Here is a 19,449-nt window from a genome sequence, read left to right on the forward strand (position 1 = left end):
TCAGTCTCCCGTCTGCAGCATGGGAACCTCAGAGGGGTGCTGTGAGAGTAAAAGGAGGTAGCAGGTGGGAGGTACAGCAGGTACAGTGCCCACGACTGCACCCACGACCGCTGTTTGACTAAAGCAGCCTCCGCCCTTCCTCCATTATGACCCCCACCCCGGGGCCTTTACAGATGCTTTCTTTCCCTACTCACCCCCCTCCTGTGAAATTTCAGCACCAGATAGGCTAGCTATCTGCTCTTGGACTGTGTGCATATCTGTGCTTTGTAAAAAGATGAACATGACTTTTTCACCCCCCAAAAACCAGTTTTTACCCCCTTGGGGGAGCTATCAGCCCCACTGAGAATGCAAGGACTGAAGTCCACGGTCCCGTTGAAAGAACTGAGTTCCCACTGCCGTGCAAGCAGCATCCAAGGACCGCCATGGATAAAAGGCACGAAAGACAAGCGGCAATTTTGCAAAACTGTGAGGTGGTCTGGTCATATTGAAAACAACAGCTTTCCAGGGGTATATAAGAAAATGGTCCTGGAATCAAAAGACCAGCGTTCAAATCCCAGCTCTGCCACTTGTCACTAATGTGTGACCTTAAGCAAAACCTTTGGCCTTGGTTTGCTTGTCTGTAAAATAGTGACCGCACTAAGCAAAAGTACCCAGCAAATTCCAACGTGCTGACAGATGTAAGTTCCTGTTCCCGGGGGACCCCTCGCAGCCCGCTCAATTCCCAGTGAGGACATTGAGCAAGTGGCCAGGTGTCCCAGGGAACAAATGCAGACCCAGGCCCCCGCCCCGGCTCAGCCCTCTCCCCACCACCCTCTGCCTCTCAGTTGAATGATCTTGCCAGGCTCAGAACTCTTAAAAACAATGCCATGACATTTCAACAAGCAGCTCTGTCCAAATGAGTACGCTGCTCGAGGAGTTGTGTTTAAATCTAATTATGCGGCAAACCAAAAGCGGTACCATATCAGTTACATAAATACTTTTAAAGACATCTTTCTAATTATCCTTTTTTTTTTTTTTTCAGACAATATACACCGAAGAAATTTAATTAACACCTTACGAGAGACATGGGTCCAGCATGCTAATGTTCAGGGAGGATTTGCACGCTCAGTCCTCTGCAGTCAGAGGCCCCAAGCCAGCCTCTCCCCAGTCACGGTGCCGCGACAGGAGGGGGCACACCAGGTCCTTTTCTGGGGCTGCTGAGCCCAGTTTGAAAACCAGCAGGTTGGAGCTGGGCCCAACCGGGGAGGAGAGGAAAATTCCCAGAGTTCAATGATGACCCACAGGGGGGAGCTGGAAACTCCTCCTCTTCCCTCTTTATTCATTCATTCTTTGACTCATTCATTCATTCACTGGTTCATTCAGCACAGCACATTCTGACCACCTACTGTGTGCCAGCCCTGAGCTCAATGCTGGGGCCACGGGGATGAATCAGGCCTGATTCCAGGTCAGGAGACGCCAGAATGATAGTGGAGACAGACTTGGCCAGGCCGTGACAATAAAGCCACCAGCTTTGATGGGGCAGCACAGGCGCTGGGGCCCAGAGAAGGCCCTGCCCCAGCCTGGGGTTCCCTGGAAGCTTCCAGGAGGAGGTGGAGCCTGAGCTGGTCTGGAACCTAAAATCTGCCTCCCAGTTCTCCCCACAACTCCTCAGTTCTCTGGGTCTCTCCCTCCCTCCCCCGCCCCCATATGACAGGCCTGGGAACCCACCTGTGCACCCTGCCCGCCCCGACACAGCTGACCACACCAAGGGCAGCCATCACTATTGGCCAATCAAATTCACTCATTCATTCATTCATTCACCCGCCCACACACAGAGGTGAGCATACCACAAGGTGACAGAAACTAAGTCAAAGAGACAAAGAGAGACCAAGAAGGGAGAGGCAGGGAGAGAGATGCCACCCGCAGGGCCGCCACCAGTCCCCACAGTCTCTGCCCCTGAGAGCCCCTCATGGAGGGGCCCCTGGCTTCCCATCTGCCGTCATCGAGCCAGGAGCAGCATGAGCTACTCGGGCTGGGCCTGCTGCTGGGGCCCAAGCTCCTTAACTCTGCTCGTATTCCCTCCACCCCGAGGCTTCCGAGCTCAGTGAGGATGCAAACCTAATCATCCCCAGAGAAAAAATAAAGACTCTCATTTCCCGGCACTGCCCTCCGGCTATGTGGATTGTAACAAACGCTCAACCTTGAAACTGTAACAACAGTAATGGTTTTGATGATTCAGACGGAGAGCTCATTAAGCGCTCAGCACGCTCCGTGATTGGCTCTCTTCACCCACACAGTGAATGACGGGCAGGCAGGGTCCTAGGGATGTGCCCATTATACAGATGAGGGAACTAAGGCTCAGAAAAGACTGCCTTGCCCAGGATCTCAGCTGCGGAAGCTGGTAGAGCTGAGACTGGAAGCCGGTTTTTGGTTTCAGACTCACACCAAGCTGGAGTACTGCCATTTCATTCAGTCAACCTACGGACAAATTCTTACTGAAGGCCTCTAAAATGCCAGGCACCTGCTAGCAGCAGGGATACACCTGTGGCCAGGACACCCACGGAAGCCACCTCGTGGAGCTCCCAGAAACCCAGCCTGGACTTGGGAGCCAGAAAAAGAACAGGAAGAGTCCAAGTATGGAGAAAGGGGGAGGGGGTACACAAGAAGGTGGGAGGGCAGGGGACGCCACCCTTCAAGTGAGGTTCCAACTGCAGGTCCAGCCACGTGACTGGGCATCAGCCGTGGCATTTTGGAATGAGACAGACCTCTAGTCCCCTCCTGTCATCCTACAAGTGGGGAAACTGAGGCCCAGAGGAGGGGCAGCGACTGGCTGGCTCAGTGTCGCACAACTGCTTGGTGACCTTTTCCACGAAGCACTGGCTCCAACGTGACCCTCAGCATAGTGCCCTCCTGCGTCCCCGTGCCTCCCCTTCCTTCCCACCTCTGGCCTTGCTTGTGCTGGTTCTCCAAGTTCAGGGGTTGTGCCTGCCACCTCCCCCAGGAGGCCCTCCTTGATCTCGCTGTTCTTCCTGGGCCATGCTCCCTGCCTCATCCTGCCTCCCTTTTCTTTCTTCTTCCTGTCCGCTGTGCTAGGCTTGAGGGACCAGCCTGTGCTGGTGGACGGGAGAGACACTTAGGAAATTGTCCCACGAATGTATAATCACACGCTGTAGCATGAGCCATGGAAAGGGAGTCTGTGAGTGCCTAGAGCTGAGGTCGGGGGCTGAGGAAGGGGACGAGACCTGGTCTGAGGAAGCCTCCACCAAGGAAGTGACATCTGGGTGAGAACTGAAGAATGAATTGGTGTTAGCAGGGCAAAGAGTTGGGGAGGCAGAGGGAACAGCATGTGCAGAGGTCTGAGGCAAGAGGAAGAATGAAAACAGCTACTGCACCTTCAGGAGAGGGATGCAGGATGAGAGCTGCAAACAAGTGGAGCCCGAGTTTAGTCCTCTCCTCCTGCCTTGCCCCTTGGCCCCCTTCCTGGGCTCAAGGCTGACACTCACTGTCTCCTGGAGACCTGTCAGCACATAGGCGGGATAGGGCCCACAGCGCCCCTTCTGAAGCCTCAGCCTCATTAAGAAAGGGGATCAGTGCACCCTCCTGACACGGCTGGGAGGGCTGGGAACAGGTACACAGGGCTACTCCAGGCCTGGCACACAGCACAGCTCCCTGGGCTGCTACATTCTTCAGGAACCCCCACAGCCCGACGTGCTTCAAGGGTCTTTAATCAGGATGACTCATCTCCCCCAACAGACCCCTTCGAAAGTTCAGACAGAAGAGGTGCTATGCCTGGCACCAGCCCCCCCCAGGCACCCACAAGGAGGACACCCAGGACAACCCTGCCCCGCGAGCACTACTCTCGCCTTCTCACTGACCGCCAGGCCACGTCCACCTGCCCACCCAGGACAGAAGGGCTGGTGCCAGCAGGGGCTCTCCCAGGCCACCACAGGGTTTCTCGGCCCCCAGCATGAGGGTCTTCATTCTCAGGTCCTGAAACCCAGAGATTCATCACTCAAGCAAAGGCAGCCTCATTACCGCCAGGGTCTCTGGGGGCAAATGCATAAATCACACAGCTCAATTGGAGGCTACTTTGGGACTGTCACTGTTATTATTAAATATAAATTGTGGATTTATTAAATAAGGCCCCCTCACTCCCTCGCCCCGGAGACAAAGCCCAGGACAGTGATAAATCACGTTGCCGGGCAGTGGCATCTATCCTCCTGTCTGCTGTCTTTTCCTCGGTGAAGACGTGCCATGGAAACCCGCAAGGCCACCTCCACAGCCTGCACACTTCCCTGTGCTCCGGGCCTGGGGTCTGAAAGAGGGAAGTGGAAGGCAGCAGCCCCCCAAGTTCCTGCATGGCGCTGGCAAAGTTGTGTTTCAAAGCCGGGCTGGCCCGAGTGGGCAGTGAGGGAGCACCGGATGAGGAGTCCAGAACCAGGCTTGGTGCCTGCTCTTCTCGGGCTTTGCCCAAACCTCCGGCCGTCTCTGAGCCTCACTGCCAATGGAAGCCCAGAACGCTGGCCAGTGTCGGGAGGTGGTAACACAGAGCAGGCCAGGAGGGATGGGAGTGGGGCAGCTGGTGTGAGCCTGCTCTGACCACTCCAGCTGAGTGACCACAGGAAGCCAACAAACGTTTTCTCCATCGCACTCCACACTACCAGTAGCATGTGCCATTACACACTTTTATGACGTGTGTGCTGTCTGCCAACCCATTGAGGGGCTCAGCTCAGTGCAGGCAGGGGTTTGTAAATAAGTGGCAGAGCTAGGATTCAAACCCAGGCAGGCCAGCTCAGAGCACATTTCTACCCAGCGTGCTATGCAGCTGCTCACAAACATCTTAGACGGACAGACAGATGGATGGATGGATGGATGGACAGACGGATGGATGGAAGAATGGATGACCGACCTGCAGTTGCTCAAGGGTTAAGTGGGGGAAATCACCCTCTTTCATTTGCTCACTCACTGCCCTTGCTCGGGACACGGCCTGTCCTGCTCCTGCTCGGGGCATCTTCCACCCAGCGAGGCATTTCTGTAGTTCTCAGATGCCCCCTTTAATGACCATCTCTATCCCCCACTAATCCTCATCTGGGTCTCAACCTAGAAGTCACCTTCTCCAGAGGGTCCTCCCTCAGCCCCGTGGCTCCTCCCCTATGACTTCTGGTTACCCTATGTCTGGGGGCTCCCTGGGTCTCTGCCGAGCCCGGGCAGAGGCATTGTGAATGACAGCTTTGTGTGGCACTACATGGCATCATGCCACTATGTGCAGTGCCCGGGGACCCTCTATGTGGACATGCACACGGGCACAGACACACACATAGCCCACCACTTTGCCTCAGGGCCCGGGGCTCTCACCCATTCCCGCGGGGGCAGGAGTCCAGCCTGGCATCTGAGGACCACAGGCATGGGCACTGCCAGCCCTGGAGGACTAACCCCATCGACAAAAGAGAAAGTCTGGCCCCGGGAAGGCCTCCCTCCCGGCAGCAGCCCTTCCAGGCCTCCAGGTCCCAGAGACTAAAGAATAAGCGTGCCTGAGACCCAGGGCCTTGAATCCTGCCCAAATCCACCAATCTGGCCCCAAATTGGAAATGAGAGGCAGTTTGCCAAGTAGAAATCTACCAGAGAATTAAGTAGGCAACTACTAACAACACCAGCCAGCCCCACAGCCCCCACAGAAACGAGCGTTTTCCGGGGTGAGTGCCATAGGGAAGAGGGTGTCCCAGTGCTAGAACCCACCCCCAGGCCTGGTGCCCGCCTCCAGAGCCCTTTCTCCCATGAATAGTGTCTCTGTGCCCACCCTTTACAAGAGAGGACAGGTCCTGCGGGAGCCACACAGTAACAGGAGGCAGCAACTTGCCGGCCCCACCTCTAGGCTGGCACTTAGAAACCCCTATGGCTGCTTCTCTAAGTGGCCCATGCACCAGACTCTCTAGTATCCCCAAAGGGACAGCTGCTAGGACCCCACCTACCGCTGCTCCCTGGAGGTGGTGCTCTAGCCTGTGCCCTCACAGGGGCCTCTGACCCAGCCTGGTGGTCAGAAGGGCCTGCTCTGGGCCCCTCAGCCTTGGAGCAACCCCCATCACAGTTCTGACCTCTCTGTGCTGTCATGGGGAGCTGTCGGTCTCCCCCTCCTGAGGGCCTCATCAGTGACCCAGACCCAGCACAGAGACACCCCAAAGGAGCTGAAACAGGATTCCACGACACAGCAGACAGCTGTCTGAACTCTCCGGTGGAGGCAGGTTCATCCACAGATGCCACAGCAAAAGTATGCTGAGTGTGGACAGAAACAGGCTGTGTCCTGGGCCAGCTCAGGTGCTAACCAGCTGTGTGCACTTGCACAGGTCACCCACCTGTCTGGGCCTGTTTCCCTGCAGTGTGGGGATGAAGGAGGAAGAGGGTCTTCTAGAAACGCAGGGAGCCACTGGGACAGGGCCAGGAACTTAGCCCTCTCACCCTGGGCCGCCTGCACCTCTCCAGACCTCAGAGAAAATCCAGGTTGGAGAAAGGGTCCACACAGGGTCCCAAGCCTGTGCTCTTGCGATGGCCTCACCTCTGGGGCTCCCTTAATATTTTCCACCAGCCTCAAGGGGCAGGTGGCAGAGCTCCCCTTTCCTTTTGGAAAGTATCTCTGCTTTTTCAATGGAAGCATGGGGTGGGGGGGCTGGACAGAAGGGAGGGGAGGGCGGAAGGCAAGACAGCCAGCCCAAGACCAGGGTCCCCACCTGCTTTGGGGTCTGTGGCAAGTCCCTTCCCCTCTCTGGGGCTCAATCTCCCCGTCTGCACAAGGAGGAGCATGAATTAGACCCGGGGTCTCCAACCCAAATACCAAGAGGGGGCAGCTGGAGCTCAGCCCCCCAGAGGTCGCCATGCGGACGTGCGGGCCTGGGGTTGCCAGACCTTTTGGGTTTCTCCAGCAAAGCCAGAAGTCTGGATTTTTATGTGCAATCACCTCATTTTTAAATATTTGTAAAACATTCTCCAGGCCAAATGAAATAGGACTCCGGGCCAGAATCGGCCCACAGGCCATCACTCCAACTTCTCACACATCCCTTCCAACTCGGAGCCTTGGTGATCCCGGTTTCCAGAATCGGTTCAGTCAACAAGCATGAACCGGTCGGGCCCAGAAGCCAGGAGCCCCCCTGGCGTCTGTCACCACCCACCCCGCGTGTCCCCGGGTCCCACAGCGAGCCGCCCACTTACATCTGCACATGCGGTGGCTGGAAGCGGCCCTGGTTGATGTTGTAGAAGGTGAAGGCCTGGGTGGGATTGGAGCTGTACTCGTCCACCTCGATGAGAAGCCGGCTGTGCTGGTGCCTCCGGGCGGCCATCACATGGGACTGGGAGAACGCCATGCCCAGGCCGCAGGGCAGGAGGGCCAGGGCCTCTGCTTTCAGGATGCCGGGATCCCACCTAGCGCGCCACATGGACCTCCGCTGGCCAGCCGGGCATCTCCTGCCACCACTGCCACCACGGCCGCCCGGCCCTGCGCCAGACCTGGGAACAGACTGAGGAGATGGAGCAGAAGCGGGCGACAGTTATCTGTTTGGGATTTGCTTTATTTAATGTCAGATGAAGATTTACAAAGAGGGAGAGGGAGAGGGGAGGGAAAAAAAACACAGTCGTACAGCTCAAAAACTCATTACAAATCTTTCCAACTCAGCAGTTTGATGAATATACTTTGGTAAAAAAAAAAAAAAAAAAAAAAGGAAAAGGAGGGAGGGGATAAAAAAAAAAAAAAAAACCCACAACGCTATGGACAGATACATGCCTGGGCCAACATGTTTAAATACTTAAGAATTTTTTTTTTTTGGCCTTCGACAAAATCCTCCACAGCCCATGGAGTGACCATGAGATGGGGCCGGACAATGGCTGATATTCTGCAAACAGGTAAGGGGAGTTTCACTTTTCGGGACTGGGGAATAGGAAGGATTCGCCTCCAACCCCCTCCCCTCCCCTCCGCTCAGACCCCTAAACACACCCACTCCCACACGGCCCCACACCCACACACCCCTGCAAGCCTGAGCAGGTGGAGACGGTGAGGCACAAATTCCTTCCTCAACATCAATTTTGCCTAAAGATACCCATTAGCAACTCCCACCCAGAGAAGGGATTTTCCCAGACAAACTGCCATCCACCAGCTCAGCTCAGAGGGTGGCCGGGGTGGGGAAGGAAGGGGAGGAGGCAGGAATCTACCTTTAAGAAAACCTGCCCTAATGCCTTATAAGGATCTCAGGAATTCTGTCAAACCTCGAATCCACTTAGAATCACAGCTTATGATGCTATCTTTCCTTTTCTTCTCTTTTTTTAATTTCTTTCATTGCAGAGTGGGGTTTGTGTTTGTAGATAGTGGACTGAAATGTCCCTATAACTGATTCCAACTGGGTGATGTGAAATCCTGGCAATAGAGCCCACCCTGCCCGACCCACTCACACACTGGACACGCCGGCCAACGCCTCCTTCCTAAGACCATCTATTTTTGTCACTCTGTCCCATAATTATTTCTTTAAACTGCATAAATAAGAAAGGCCTTGAACATTTTTGTTTTGTTTTGTTCCCATTTTGGGTCATTAAGACCCTCCAATGATTCCATTTGCATTGCACTTAACCAAGGAGAAAATAACATAATTTAAACCATCCTGGACGGTCGTATCCCAGTCACGTCAAACGAAGAAAAATTCCCTTTGCTTTGTGCATGGAAGAAGAATCGACACAGTCAGAAAACAAATTAGATCAAGAAAATGACAAAAATTAGAGACTGGAGAACATTTTAATTACGCGCAAAGGAGAAATGGATTATTAATTTTTTAAAAAATCTCGACAATCATGCCCATACAAGGTGCAATAAATAGCAATCTCCTTCTCCTCACCCACCCACCCACCCCCAAAATTCATCCTGATTCACAACACAGTTCCCTCCTCTCCACTTGGGAAGACAACAGCAAAACAAATCTGCTTTGCCCCCCAGGACGCACTTGTTTCTAAGAGTATGGGCTCCCCCAGCGGACACTGTGACAGGCCTCTGAGGTGGAGGAATCGGGTGTCCTGTCTGTAACCTCGGGAGAGGCCTGGGCAGCAGACACCAAGGTCCAGGGCTCCAACAGCCCAAATCTGGACAAGGGTTTGAGCTCCAGCATTGCACTGACTTGCTGTGTGACCTTAAGCCAACTTCCCACCCTCTCTGAGCCTCAGCTTCCTCTTCTGGAAAATGGGTTTAAAAATCAGAATGCCACCTCCCAGGGCAGCTGTGAGGGTTAAATAAACAGAAATTCTGAGCACAGGGCCTGGCAAGTACCAAGTGCCCAGCTAGTATTCACTGTTACGGTTAAAATCACTATTCAGTTCGGTTAGATACCTGTGGATCGAAGGCCTGCTGTGATCAGGTGCTGCCCAGGGACGGGGGCATCTGTGGCTCCAGGAGCCCGGGAGAGTCCAAACTCCCTCAAATGTGAGCTGACCACATCACGTCCCTACTTGAAATCCTCTGATGAGGACCCATGGCTCGTGGACCCTGAGCAAGTGGCTTAGCCAGCCAGACGCTGTTTCCTCGTCCACAACATGGAGAGAAGACTGGTACCTACTGTACCTCATGCGTCGTGAGGACTAAATGAGGCAGTGCTTGCAAACTGCTTATCACAGAGCCCGGCACACAGTAAGTGCCCAATAAATGTTAGCTATTACCGTTGTTATAGTATCGTCAGCACCCAGGGCCTCTCCCAGATACTTCATAAATACTGAATTAGTGAACGGATAGGAGGAGGGAAAGAGGGATGGGGCGTGGAGGGAGGGATGGAGGGATGGACAGAGTCTGTGTCTTGCCAGCCTCTTTCCCTGGTGCCAGGACAGGCGGGCAGAGGGTGGGTGGCAAGAGGGCTCTGCAGCAGATTGAAGCGTCATCACCCCTCTCCCCCTTTGCCACCCCATAAGCCTGCAAGGAGGCTGGCCAGGCGGGGCACAGACAGCCCTTGGAAGGGGTGGGGGGTCCCAGGAGCCACCACCCACCCCTGCCCCAGGAAGCAGGCGCCTACATGCCAGGAGTCGGCCTGCAGCGGGGAGAAGCGCTCGGCACCAGGGGACTCAGCCAGAGAGGCAGGCAGCGAGCACCCGGGAGGCGCTCACAGTGAAATGCTGCGTTTTACATAAAGGGGGTTCGCAATGGGCCCTGCTCAGAGAAATCCGGGAAACTGGGAAGCAGAGCCTTCTTTTAATACCCATTTAATATTTATGGAGCTGTAGCAGCAGCAGCAGCCACCGTGCAAAGAACGCAGCAGATCCACGGAGGGGGAGCAGCGATTCCCCAACAAACAGCTTTTAGCTGGGAAGCATTTACACCTGGTCCACAAAATAACAAAGCATGCGGACAACGGGAGGGGCCCTGGGGCCCGCTGGGGAGGGCATCGGGGCTTCCATTGCCACCGCCACTCTAGCAGAGTGACCTTGAGCAAGTCATAGATCCCGGCTGAGCCACGGATGCCTCCTCTGCACCAGTGGGTGGGAAGGAAATGGAACTAGAAGAGGAGGGTGGAATGAATTAATTAATGCATTTACTTATTCAACACATATTCACCACAGCATGTAGGGCCGTCACTGTTCCAGGGGCCAGAAAGCACAATAAAAAAACAAACAGATCGCTGCCCTCAAGGAACTGGGATGAGGCTGGGGGACGGCAATAAAGAAAACCTAAGTAAATAGAAAAGATACTTTCAGTAAGAATATGCACCTGCAGAAGGTAGAACAGGGTGATGGAGTGGTGAGTAACGGGGAGAGGAGGATTGTTACTTTAAGTTGTGTTGTCAAGAAAGGCTTGTCTGAAGAAGTGACGTCACCTCGAAAGCAAAGACTGAGAGGGAGCCAGCCACGCCCAGACCTGGGGGAAGAGGACCAAGGCAGAAGGAATAACAAATGCAAAGGCCCCAAGGCAGACAAAACATCAATAACATCTTTTATGGTTATTGTTCGCGGCCACTGGTGCGCTTCTGCAGTGGAGAAGAGACTGGACTTTGAGGTCAAGGGAAGCGGGGTTCAAATTCAGTCTCGTGCTGCTTAGCTGTGCGACGCTGGGCAAGTCACTTAACCTCTCTGTGCTCCCATGTCCTCCCTGGGTAACAAGGGGATGAAGTGAACCTTGTGCCTGCCCCTCCATAAAGATCCCAATCAGCCCAGACGGACAGGGCTGAGACATTCTTGAATTTCCGGGTTGAAAAATGCTTGCTGAAAAATTCCCTCCACTTTTTAGGGCTCACTTTTCAAGTCTTATCCTTTCACTAGGTGGTTTCTCTTCCCGTTTTCCCCTCAAAGGCATTCTCGCTGGTCCTCAGGTGCCAGGAGTCCCACCAGACCAGGCTCGGGAAGAAGAACCACAGCACGGAGCTCGGGAGCTATTAGGCGCCAACTGTCTGGACAGCGCACATCTAGGGAGAGGCCAGCTCCAGGCCCCGCTGCTCTGGGTAGCCCCAAAAACTTTGTCTGGACTCCTGCTGCTGCATCGCCAAGGCCAGCACCACCGCAGCTTCCAGAACAAATGTCCTAAAACACACTTCTGGTCAACCATTCCCTCCCACACACTGAATCTCCTCAGGGGCACCCTGCTGCCCTTAGGTGAAGCCCCAGCTCCTTGGATCAGCTCAGGAGGCCCAGCCCCCAGCCTCCCTTCCCTCTCAGCACTCAGCCCAAGCTCACCACTAGGGGTTTCCGAGGAGTCCTGCCTCCGAGCCTTCACACACACCGTTCCCTCCACCTAGCAGGCTCTGTGCACCACCTGTACCTCTGAGCACACACATCTCTTTCCCAGCTCGGGGACCTCAGGGACATCTCCCCCAACCCCTCCAGGCTGGGTCAGGCACTACTGCCCACACCTCCCCAGGGCGTCTCTCACCAAAGTTCCCAGCACAGAGTCTCGTCCTCTGTCTGAGCTGAGTGAGAAACCTATGGATAGAACAACACATGAACGAATGACTGAGCGAGAGCGAGAAACTGCCCAGGCCCTCGAGTCTCACAGCCCAGATTCAAAAGCAACTTTCACGTCCTCAATCCCGGTTTTTTAACAGTAAATACGCAGATACTAAAATCTCCCTGCTAGAGCCATTGAGAGGATCACAGGACACGGTACCTACAAAAGCAGATGGCCGAGGGCCCAGCACACAGTAGGTACTCACTAAATGGCTATTCCGCTGTCATTGAAAAGTTCGGATGAAACCCAGGAGCTCTGTAGGGAACTTCCAAGAATTGAGCAGAAATTTTCAGAGCAGCAAGGACCCCCTCCTCCCTGAAGGAAGTCCGGGCTCCCAGCCCTCTCTCTCCCACCCCATTCCTGGGTGAGTCACCGTTGTTTTACTCCCAAAGGTGCTGTGGTTGGATACATCCGGTACCATCAGCCCTTGACTAGTTTTCCTAGGCAAGCTCTTTGCTGCCATCCCTTACCCGGGGCACCGCAGGGCACTGGTCAGCCCTGAAACATCCACTCCGAGGCAAGCCCTGTTCTAGGACCTAAATGACTCAGATGTGAAACTGACCCTCCAAGGGCTCGGGGCCCAGCGGGAGCAGCCAGATCAATCAACAGAGCAGCTCAGAACGCTGTTATGTGGAGGTGGAGGGCGTCTCTGGGCCCTCAACAAGGCCCCCACCAAACTATGAGGCCAGCCAACAGGTGCGAAAGGCTCAGAAAGGAGAGGCTGAGAAGGGCCACGGCTCACACAGAGCATCTTAACAGCAGGTGGGTTTTGCAAAGGAGACCTTGGGTCATTCCAGCAGCCCTCATCGGTCCAACAGATACGTGCACGAAATCAAGGGGCATGTGTGCTGCCGAGGGCTGCTGATCAGCCCATCAAAGTAGATTTCCTCTGCCAAGAGGCTCGCGGCGTCCACTTCCACCCCACACGGGCTCCTCAGAGCCGGGTGGGCCCAGGCAGTTCACACCTGCTGTCCCCCGTCAGTCATTATTCCCAGCATCCTCTCTAGCTCTCACAAGTGTCCCCATTATGATACTTGGAAATGTCACAAAGGGTAAAAGTCACCAGACTCAAAGCCAACTTGAGGCTGTGAAGGCAAGCCCCCTCAGAAGGCATCCATGTTTCTCTTTCTGTCATTGGCACATCTGTAGCCATGACTGTCTCGTCTGAAACTCGGGTGACAATCAATGACAACACGGGGACGATTCGTCTGTTACACAGGAGAAGTCCTGTAGAAGCGCCTGCCCCACCATCCTTCCCCGCTGCAGCGCCTGAGGGAGCCAAACCCTGGAAAGCTTCCTCCAGAATTACAACCCATCTTTGCTCCTACTTCTCTTTTCCCTTAACCGACTAGGGGCAGCCATCAACTGGCCAGCCCAGCCTGCAGGGCACTGTCTCCAGCGAGTGGAGAGAAAGCCGGCTCCGGCTCCGCAGAAAGCACTGCTCACTGAGGCTTTGGTTGATAACTTCGTTGCAAAGTGGCCGAATGTGACAAGAAAACCACCCGCACACCTCCTAGGCAGTCCTCCCAAGCAAAATGCAGGAGAAGTACTATTTAACAGAAAAGTACCAAGGTGTGGGGGGTTGGCAACAATTCTCTCACCAGCTATGCTTCCACACGAGCTCAAAAATCACCTTTAAATTGTATTTTTTTTCTTTGTTTTGCTCATGCCTGAAAATATGCAGTTGATCAGTCAATAGTTGGAAATGTCATAAAGGATAAAAAATAAACAGAGGAACTCAGAGGAAAGGAAAAAGAACAAATAGCCTAGTGGGGGGGAAAATCAGAGCCAATCCCGCTATGTCCCCAAAATGTTTGACTTCTTTTATCAACCGTGGGTGTCCAAGGAAGGAAAATCCTGGCCCGCCAAAGGAGTTGATGAGCTAAGTCGATGAAGAAATCAACAAATATTGAGAAAATTAGCCCATATCCTTGAAAAAGGATCAACCATGAGTGACTTTAAAGCATTTACCACTTAAAAACCTTTTAGCTGGGCCCCTTTTGAATTATGACTACATGAGTTTAAATTACACTTTCTAATTCCTGTCCCCCACCCGCCGGAGCAGCGGCTGCTGCTTCATTTTCCAATTATGTACTTTTATTTCAGAATGATGAAGAGTGCTACTTACTGGATCATGTCCTGTCTGCCACAAATAGCTGCTCACTTATTCCTTTAATTTGAGATAGGAAAGCAGTCAGTTCACCGGGCTGGTCTTCACATTCTGAATATGCTCCATTCTCACAGCGCCGAGCGAGGCCCAAGACGCAAAGAAACCCAGAAAGCCCGGGCTGAGAAATACGTTTGCAAACCAGTGCTCTGCTCCATAAATTATTATAATTATTGGTGCTTTCTCTATCCATCTAGCAGATCAGCAATCCCATAAATAATAGCGAAGAGAACTGATTTTTCTTCAGCAAAATGCTAGGTCCCAGTTTTTGACATAAAGCACTTGGAGACCCATGTATCTGTGGAGTCGAAATCGGAAGCTGCTCAGATCCGTTTCAAACACACACACAGACATGCCCACATACAAAAGGAAATAAGAGGCAAATGTGTCTAAATCAGCATTCCACATACATGTCAGGGCACACTCGACATTTATGGGGCTTTGGGACATACATGGCTGGGGCGGGGGAGGCAAGAGGCTCTCGGTGGCTCAGCGTTCAAATACAATTTGCAAAGAAAGTGAATGTGGATTTACAGTTCTCATGGAAATCTATTAAACAGATGTCACCGTAGCATAATCAAATCGGCACGATGGTAATTCTACACTTAAGTCTGAGACTGGGGTTTTGCCATTTTTATGATCAGTTTAAGTGTATCATTTTGTGATTGTGCGGGAATTTGCAATTAAAGATCAAACCTCCGAAGTATGATCAATTAACTAATGTGTCTGAATGACAAACTCACAAAAGCAAAACTCCATTCTCCACACCCCCCACACACACCCACCCGCTTTGTGTGAGGAGCCTAGGGTGGGGGAGGGAGTGTGTGCCTGTTCTATGAACACTGCAACACACTTCGTCGTGAAGGGGAAGGCAGGATGCGGGCAAGGCTGACACTTCTCAGGGAGCCGGTACAATAAATATATTTTGCAGCCTTGCAGGCTGCAGTACTGTGGGAAAATGCTAAAGAGTGAAATGAAGGAGAAATGACGGGTGTGTTGAAAATTGAAAGCAGGCATCATTTTCTCCTTAAAGTGATGAAATTAGCACGGGTGATGCCAGAAGTCTTTTCATATGCATCAACGCTGAGCCTCAATCCTTCTTGGAAGGGAGGGATGGAAATGTGAAGACGTGCAGTAGAAGCGTACTCCCAGGTGTGGAGCTGCTGGTGAAGAGAGGGTCCTTGGTTCTGAACTCCACGTATCACCATCAACCCGTGGGGAGACTTTTTTTTATTGAAGCTGCTTCTATTTATGATGTATGACCAGGTTCTCACATCAAGCTGGCCAAGTTCCCATCCAAGAAAACCCCCAAAGAGTCATTCACAGAAAGGCATGGAGAGACCAAAGAACTCTCAAGTCACTCTCTGAGTTCAAAATTAAAACATATCATCTCGATTTAAGATTTCTTTTCATGAGATTGGGCTGCCCTCGCCGGCCAGAGTTATTTTGAATGGAAATAAAGCATAACTAAGTCTTGTCTCATTAGGGGGACAAAAGTCAATATAAGGTAAAACGTTTGTTTTGGCAGCAGAATAGCCAGGTCTCCAGGGACAGCCCCAGTGAATCAAATTAACCAAGGAACTATTTATACCTTCCCTTTAACACCACCCCCAAAAAGGGGGCCTGTCTTCTTTTCTTTCCCTTGGGGTTGCTTCTGCTTTTTCCTTTTCTTTTTTTTTTCACTTCTTCGGGCCCAAGTCAAACCATTCCAGTGGCAGTCTGGAGAAGATGCCAGCGGGTGGTCTCTTTGCAGGGGGACATCCACACCCCAAGAACCACAGCTACAGGGAACCGAGCTCAGAGTGTCCCAACATAGTCTAAACATAGGGTATGGTGCTGCGTGAAACACTCCCCTCACCCCGTCTTCTCCCTGCCTTCCACCAGTGTTTGGCATATCTGATCCTAGAGGGCGAGGGGTTTGGCCAGAAGGAAGACCCCACAAACAGCCTGCCCCCTCATCTGAGATGCCATGTGATCACAGAGCGAGCCCAAGAACCCATTCCCGGACTCCTGCAGCTGGGGGAGCCCCTTTCCCCGGCAGCCCTAACTCCAGAGGTGCAGGCAAAGGTACCAATTGCTGAACAGAGAGATCTCAGGGAGAAGAAGAATAGGAAGGGGGGATGCTTGAAAAGACCCTTTTTCTGTTCCTAGCGAGGGAGGGGCGATGGGAGAGACATGTCACATTGTCACATTAAAGATTTTGACAGACAATTCAGGAATAACGCAGAAATTCCACCCTGAGCTACAGCTCGCCACAACTTGAAAGGCATTAACTAACCTCCACTAATTGCATGTTTCTCTGTGCATAATATTTACTTGTTAAAAGTCTTTGCCTGGTCGATTAATTTCCTCTGTCCCCGCTATTCATGATCAGTTCACAGGCCCAAAACTGGAAAAATGAAGTCATTTTGATAGATTAAAAGACGGCTGTACTTTGGGGAGGGTTTTCTCTTTTCTGCTAGCCTGGAACCCGCACCCAGGATGCTGATTTTTCTCCTTGAGTGCGCCCCTTCAGTGAAATCCTGCTACCATTCTTAATTCCTCAGACAAGTGCAGAGAGATGTGTCTTGTGTGAAGTGAGCCCAGGGGCGGCCATCGCTGCCTGCAAGGGGGTGTAGCAAGTTCAAGGGAAAACAAATGAACTTAAATTACTTTCATCGGATGAAGAGTTAATAGTCTTGTGGATGGACTGGGAAATTTGTTTTAAAGCAGGCTTTTCTTGAATGGTTATTCTATATGTCGTCTCTGCACTCCTGACATTTGGGCTCTAGTAGAAAGACCCCCAAACCTCTGTCTTTTACCTAAATTTAGATCTGGTCTATCTGTCCACAATCACAGCCCACAGGGCATTGGTTGGGGTGGAGGGGGGGGGCAAGTGATTCTAAGGGCTCATACAGCAGTTACGTCCGAGATATATACCCACATATGGGGACACTCTGAGCCTGCCCACGTGGACATGGCAGGGATCTAGTTCAATCCAGGTCTTCCGAAATTCCTGGGGCCTAGAAATAAATAGGAAGGCGGCCGCACGCTGAAGCACTTGCGAATACATGATCACACCTCTGTGACTGCATTATCGCCTTTTGACTAGCCATCAGCCAATTAACGTACCTCCATCGAGTGAGCACTCAAATAGATGTAACCATTTCACAGAAGCCCATCTTGAGAAAAAAAATTTTACAAGTGTTGTGGGGCTGCCACTCGGAAAGCCAATTTGCAGGGAGCCAGGCGTCGTGAAGCAGTTTATTATGCACGGCTGTCACACGGTGGTCCCCCCATATACCGTGCCTGGCTCCAGAATGCCTCTGATGGTCACCAGCTGGCTCTAAAGCCCTGGACCATTCTCCACCCCCAGAAGCCTGCCTCGCCCAGCCAAACCCACCACCCCGCCCCAAATGGTCTCCCAGTTCGTTGGCTCCCATGGACCAAGACCTGCCTTCCAACTTGGATGTGGCAGTCAGCCAGTGGCCTCCCTGACGTCCCCCAAAGCATTTCAGCCCATGTGACAAATTATTCATGAAGTTGGTTTAATTTTTTAATTTTTTTTTTTTTTTGCAAAGACTAGTCAGGGTCTTGACGACGGAAGTGTTTGCCTGAGCCCCCAGCATGGCTAACCCCTGCTAACAAGTCTCCCAGCACCATTCAAGTCCTGCAGAGCCAGCCAGCTCAACCACTCACTAGCCAGCCCACTTTTGTCCCTGGTTTAATTTCATAATTGTTTGCCACTTAACAAGCTCTCCTCTGGGCCATTCAACAGGGGCCTTGGAAATGGGGAGGGGGAGGCAACCAAGCTCCTGGAAGGGAACTGTGAGAGGGTCTGACCCAGCACTGGGGGACAGACATCCCAGAGAGGTCAGCTGGAGAGACCTGGGGTCCAGTTCCAGTATGGGACCTCCCGATCCCACCTCAGGCCACCCAGCAGAGTGGAGGGGGGGTGGGAGAGGGGGGAGGAGGTGAGTCTAGGACCCCAAGCCCTGGTCTGCCACAGACACCTGGACACATCGGTTCTCTGTCTCCACCAAGGCAGAGGGAGACTGTGCATGAATTCACTCTCGTATAACAAGTCCCAGAATAAACACACAAGAGACAGAACTGCTCCTTAGCACCAGCATTCCATGAAATATTGCCTGTGAGGGCTGGGACCTGTCTGCTTAGCCACTGGATCCCTGGGCCGGGCACACAGCAGACAGCGATAAATACATGTGCAATGAGTGGATAGATGGATGGCCGATGGAGTTTGCAGCAACGCCTGGCAAAAGTGACCACCACAGCGTATCAGTCCCCCTCCCTTGTCCCCAAGTACCAGCAGGGGCCTCGCTACGCACAGTAGGCTCTCAACGACCACGGGCTGCTATTGTTACAACCATCACCATCACTCGCACCCCACCAGTCCGCTTCATCCACCAGCTACTCCGCCGGCATCAGCAGTGACTGGAGAGATGGGGAAAAGTTTCGCTGACCCCTCGGCCCCCGTCAGAGTCCAGCGCCCCGGCTGAGGCCCCTCCCGGCGGCACCCGCTCGGCAGGCAGGGCCGTGGGGGTGCCCACCCCGGGCACCCGCACCCGCCAAAGGCAGCCTAAGTAACTTTGCGGGCGTCCCTGCGAAGCGCCGCGGGCGTCACCCCGCTCCTGTAGAGGGTCCCGGCCGCGCCCCCGCCCGCCCCGCGCCCGCCGCGCCCGGCCCGCGCCCAGCTCGCCCCCGGCCCTACCTGGCCCCGGGCTCCTCTTCGGCGGCCGTGAGCAGCAGCGCGCACGGAGGGAGGCAGGGGCCCGGCTCCCGGGAGGGAGGCGCGCAGGGGCGGGGGCTCCTCCGGCGGCGGCCGCCTCGCCGCGCGTCCGAGGCAGCAAGTGGGAGCCAGACTCCTCCTTCGGGGGGCGGGGGGCTCCCTGCCGCCCCCTCCTTTGCCCGCCAGCCCGCCCGCCGCGCGGCTCCGAGCCTCCCGGACTCCCCCGCCTGCCTTCCTCCCCCGCCCTCCCTCCCCGCCTCCCCTCTCTCGGGCGCCGGGAGGGGCGCGCTCTCGCCCTCGGTCCCGGGTCCGGCGCGGCCGCCCACCGGGGTCCCCCGCCAGGCAGGCCAGGCCTCGGCCCTCGGCCCCCGCCCGGGCCCGGTGCCCGCATCTCGCCGCCAAGGGGAAGGGCGCGCGGGAGCGGCCGGGCTTGAGGAAGGAGGAGCAGGGCCCGCGCTGCGGAAAAGGGCCGGCGGCCGCTCGCCGCTCCCGGCCCCTCTCCGGCCCGCCCCCAACCCGGGGCCAGGCCGCGCGTGGGGTGGGCGCGGTGGGCGGGGCGGGGGCGCTCTCACCTCCGGATCCCGGCTGCCGCGGTGGGCACCGCGTGCTGGGGCTTGCGCGGCTCCTTCC

At 54.1% G+C, this 19,449-nt stretch overlaps 1 protein-coding gene across 5 annotated transcripts in view; it reads right to left on the reverse strand.

Annotated features, from left to right (window-relative positions):
• The window catches only part of MPPED1 (metallophosphoesterase domain containing 1), a 69,775-nt gene extending 50,550 nt beyond the window's left edge, over positions 1–19,225 (reverse strand). The window contains exons 1-2 of one of the 5 annotated variants that reach the window (XM_074326511.2): positions 18,802–18,953; positions 7,180–7,484 (exon numbers count right to left, since the gene is read on the reverse strand). In XM_074326511.2, the coding sequence (XP_074182612.1) occupies positions 7,180–7,403 (224 nt within the window). In that variant the 5' untranslated portion in view covers positions 7,404–7,484; positions 18,802–18,953. Of the gene's footprint in view, positions 1–7,179; positions 7,485–9,331; positions 9,548–12,131; positions 12,249–14,054; positions 14,419–18,801 lie in introns of those variants that run through there. The other 4 variants (XM_074326512.2, XM_074326514.2, XM_074326513.2 and 1 more) reach the window with 4 other exon arrangements.
• Positions 19,226–19,449: the final 224 nt, after the last annotated feature.

The sequence above is a fragment of the Rhinolophus sinicus genome, chromosome 1, assembly GCF_057876585.1.
Source record: "Rhinolophus sinicus isolate RSI-liver-muscle chromosome 1, RSI-T2T, whole genome shotgun sequence".
Classification (NCBI taxonomy): Eukaryota; Metazoa; Chordata; class Mammalia; order Chiroptera; family Rhinolophidae; genus Rhinolophus; species Rhinolophus sinicus.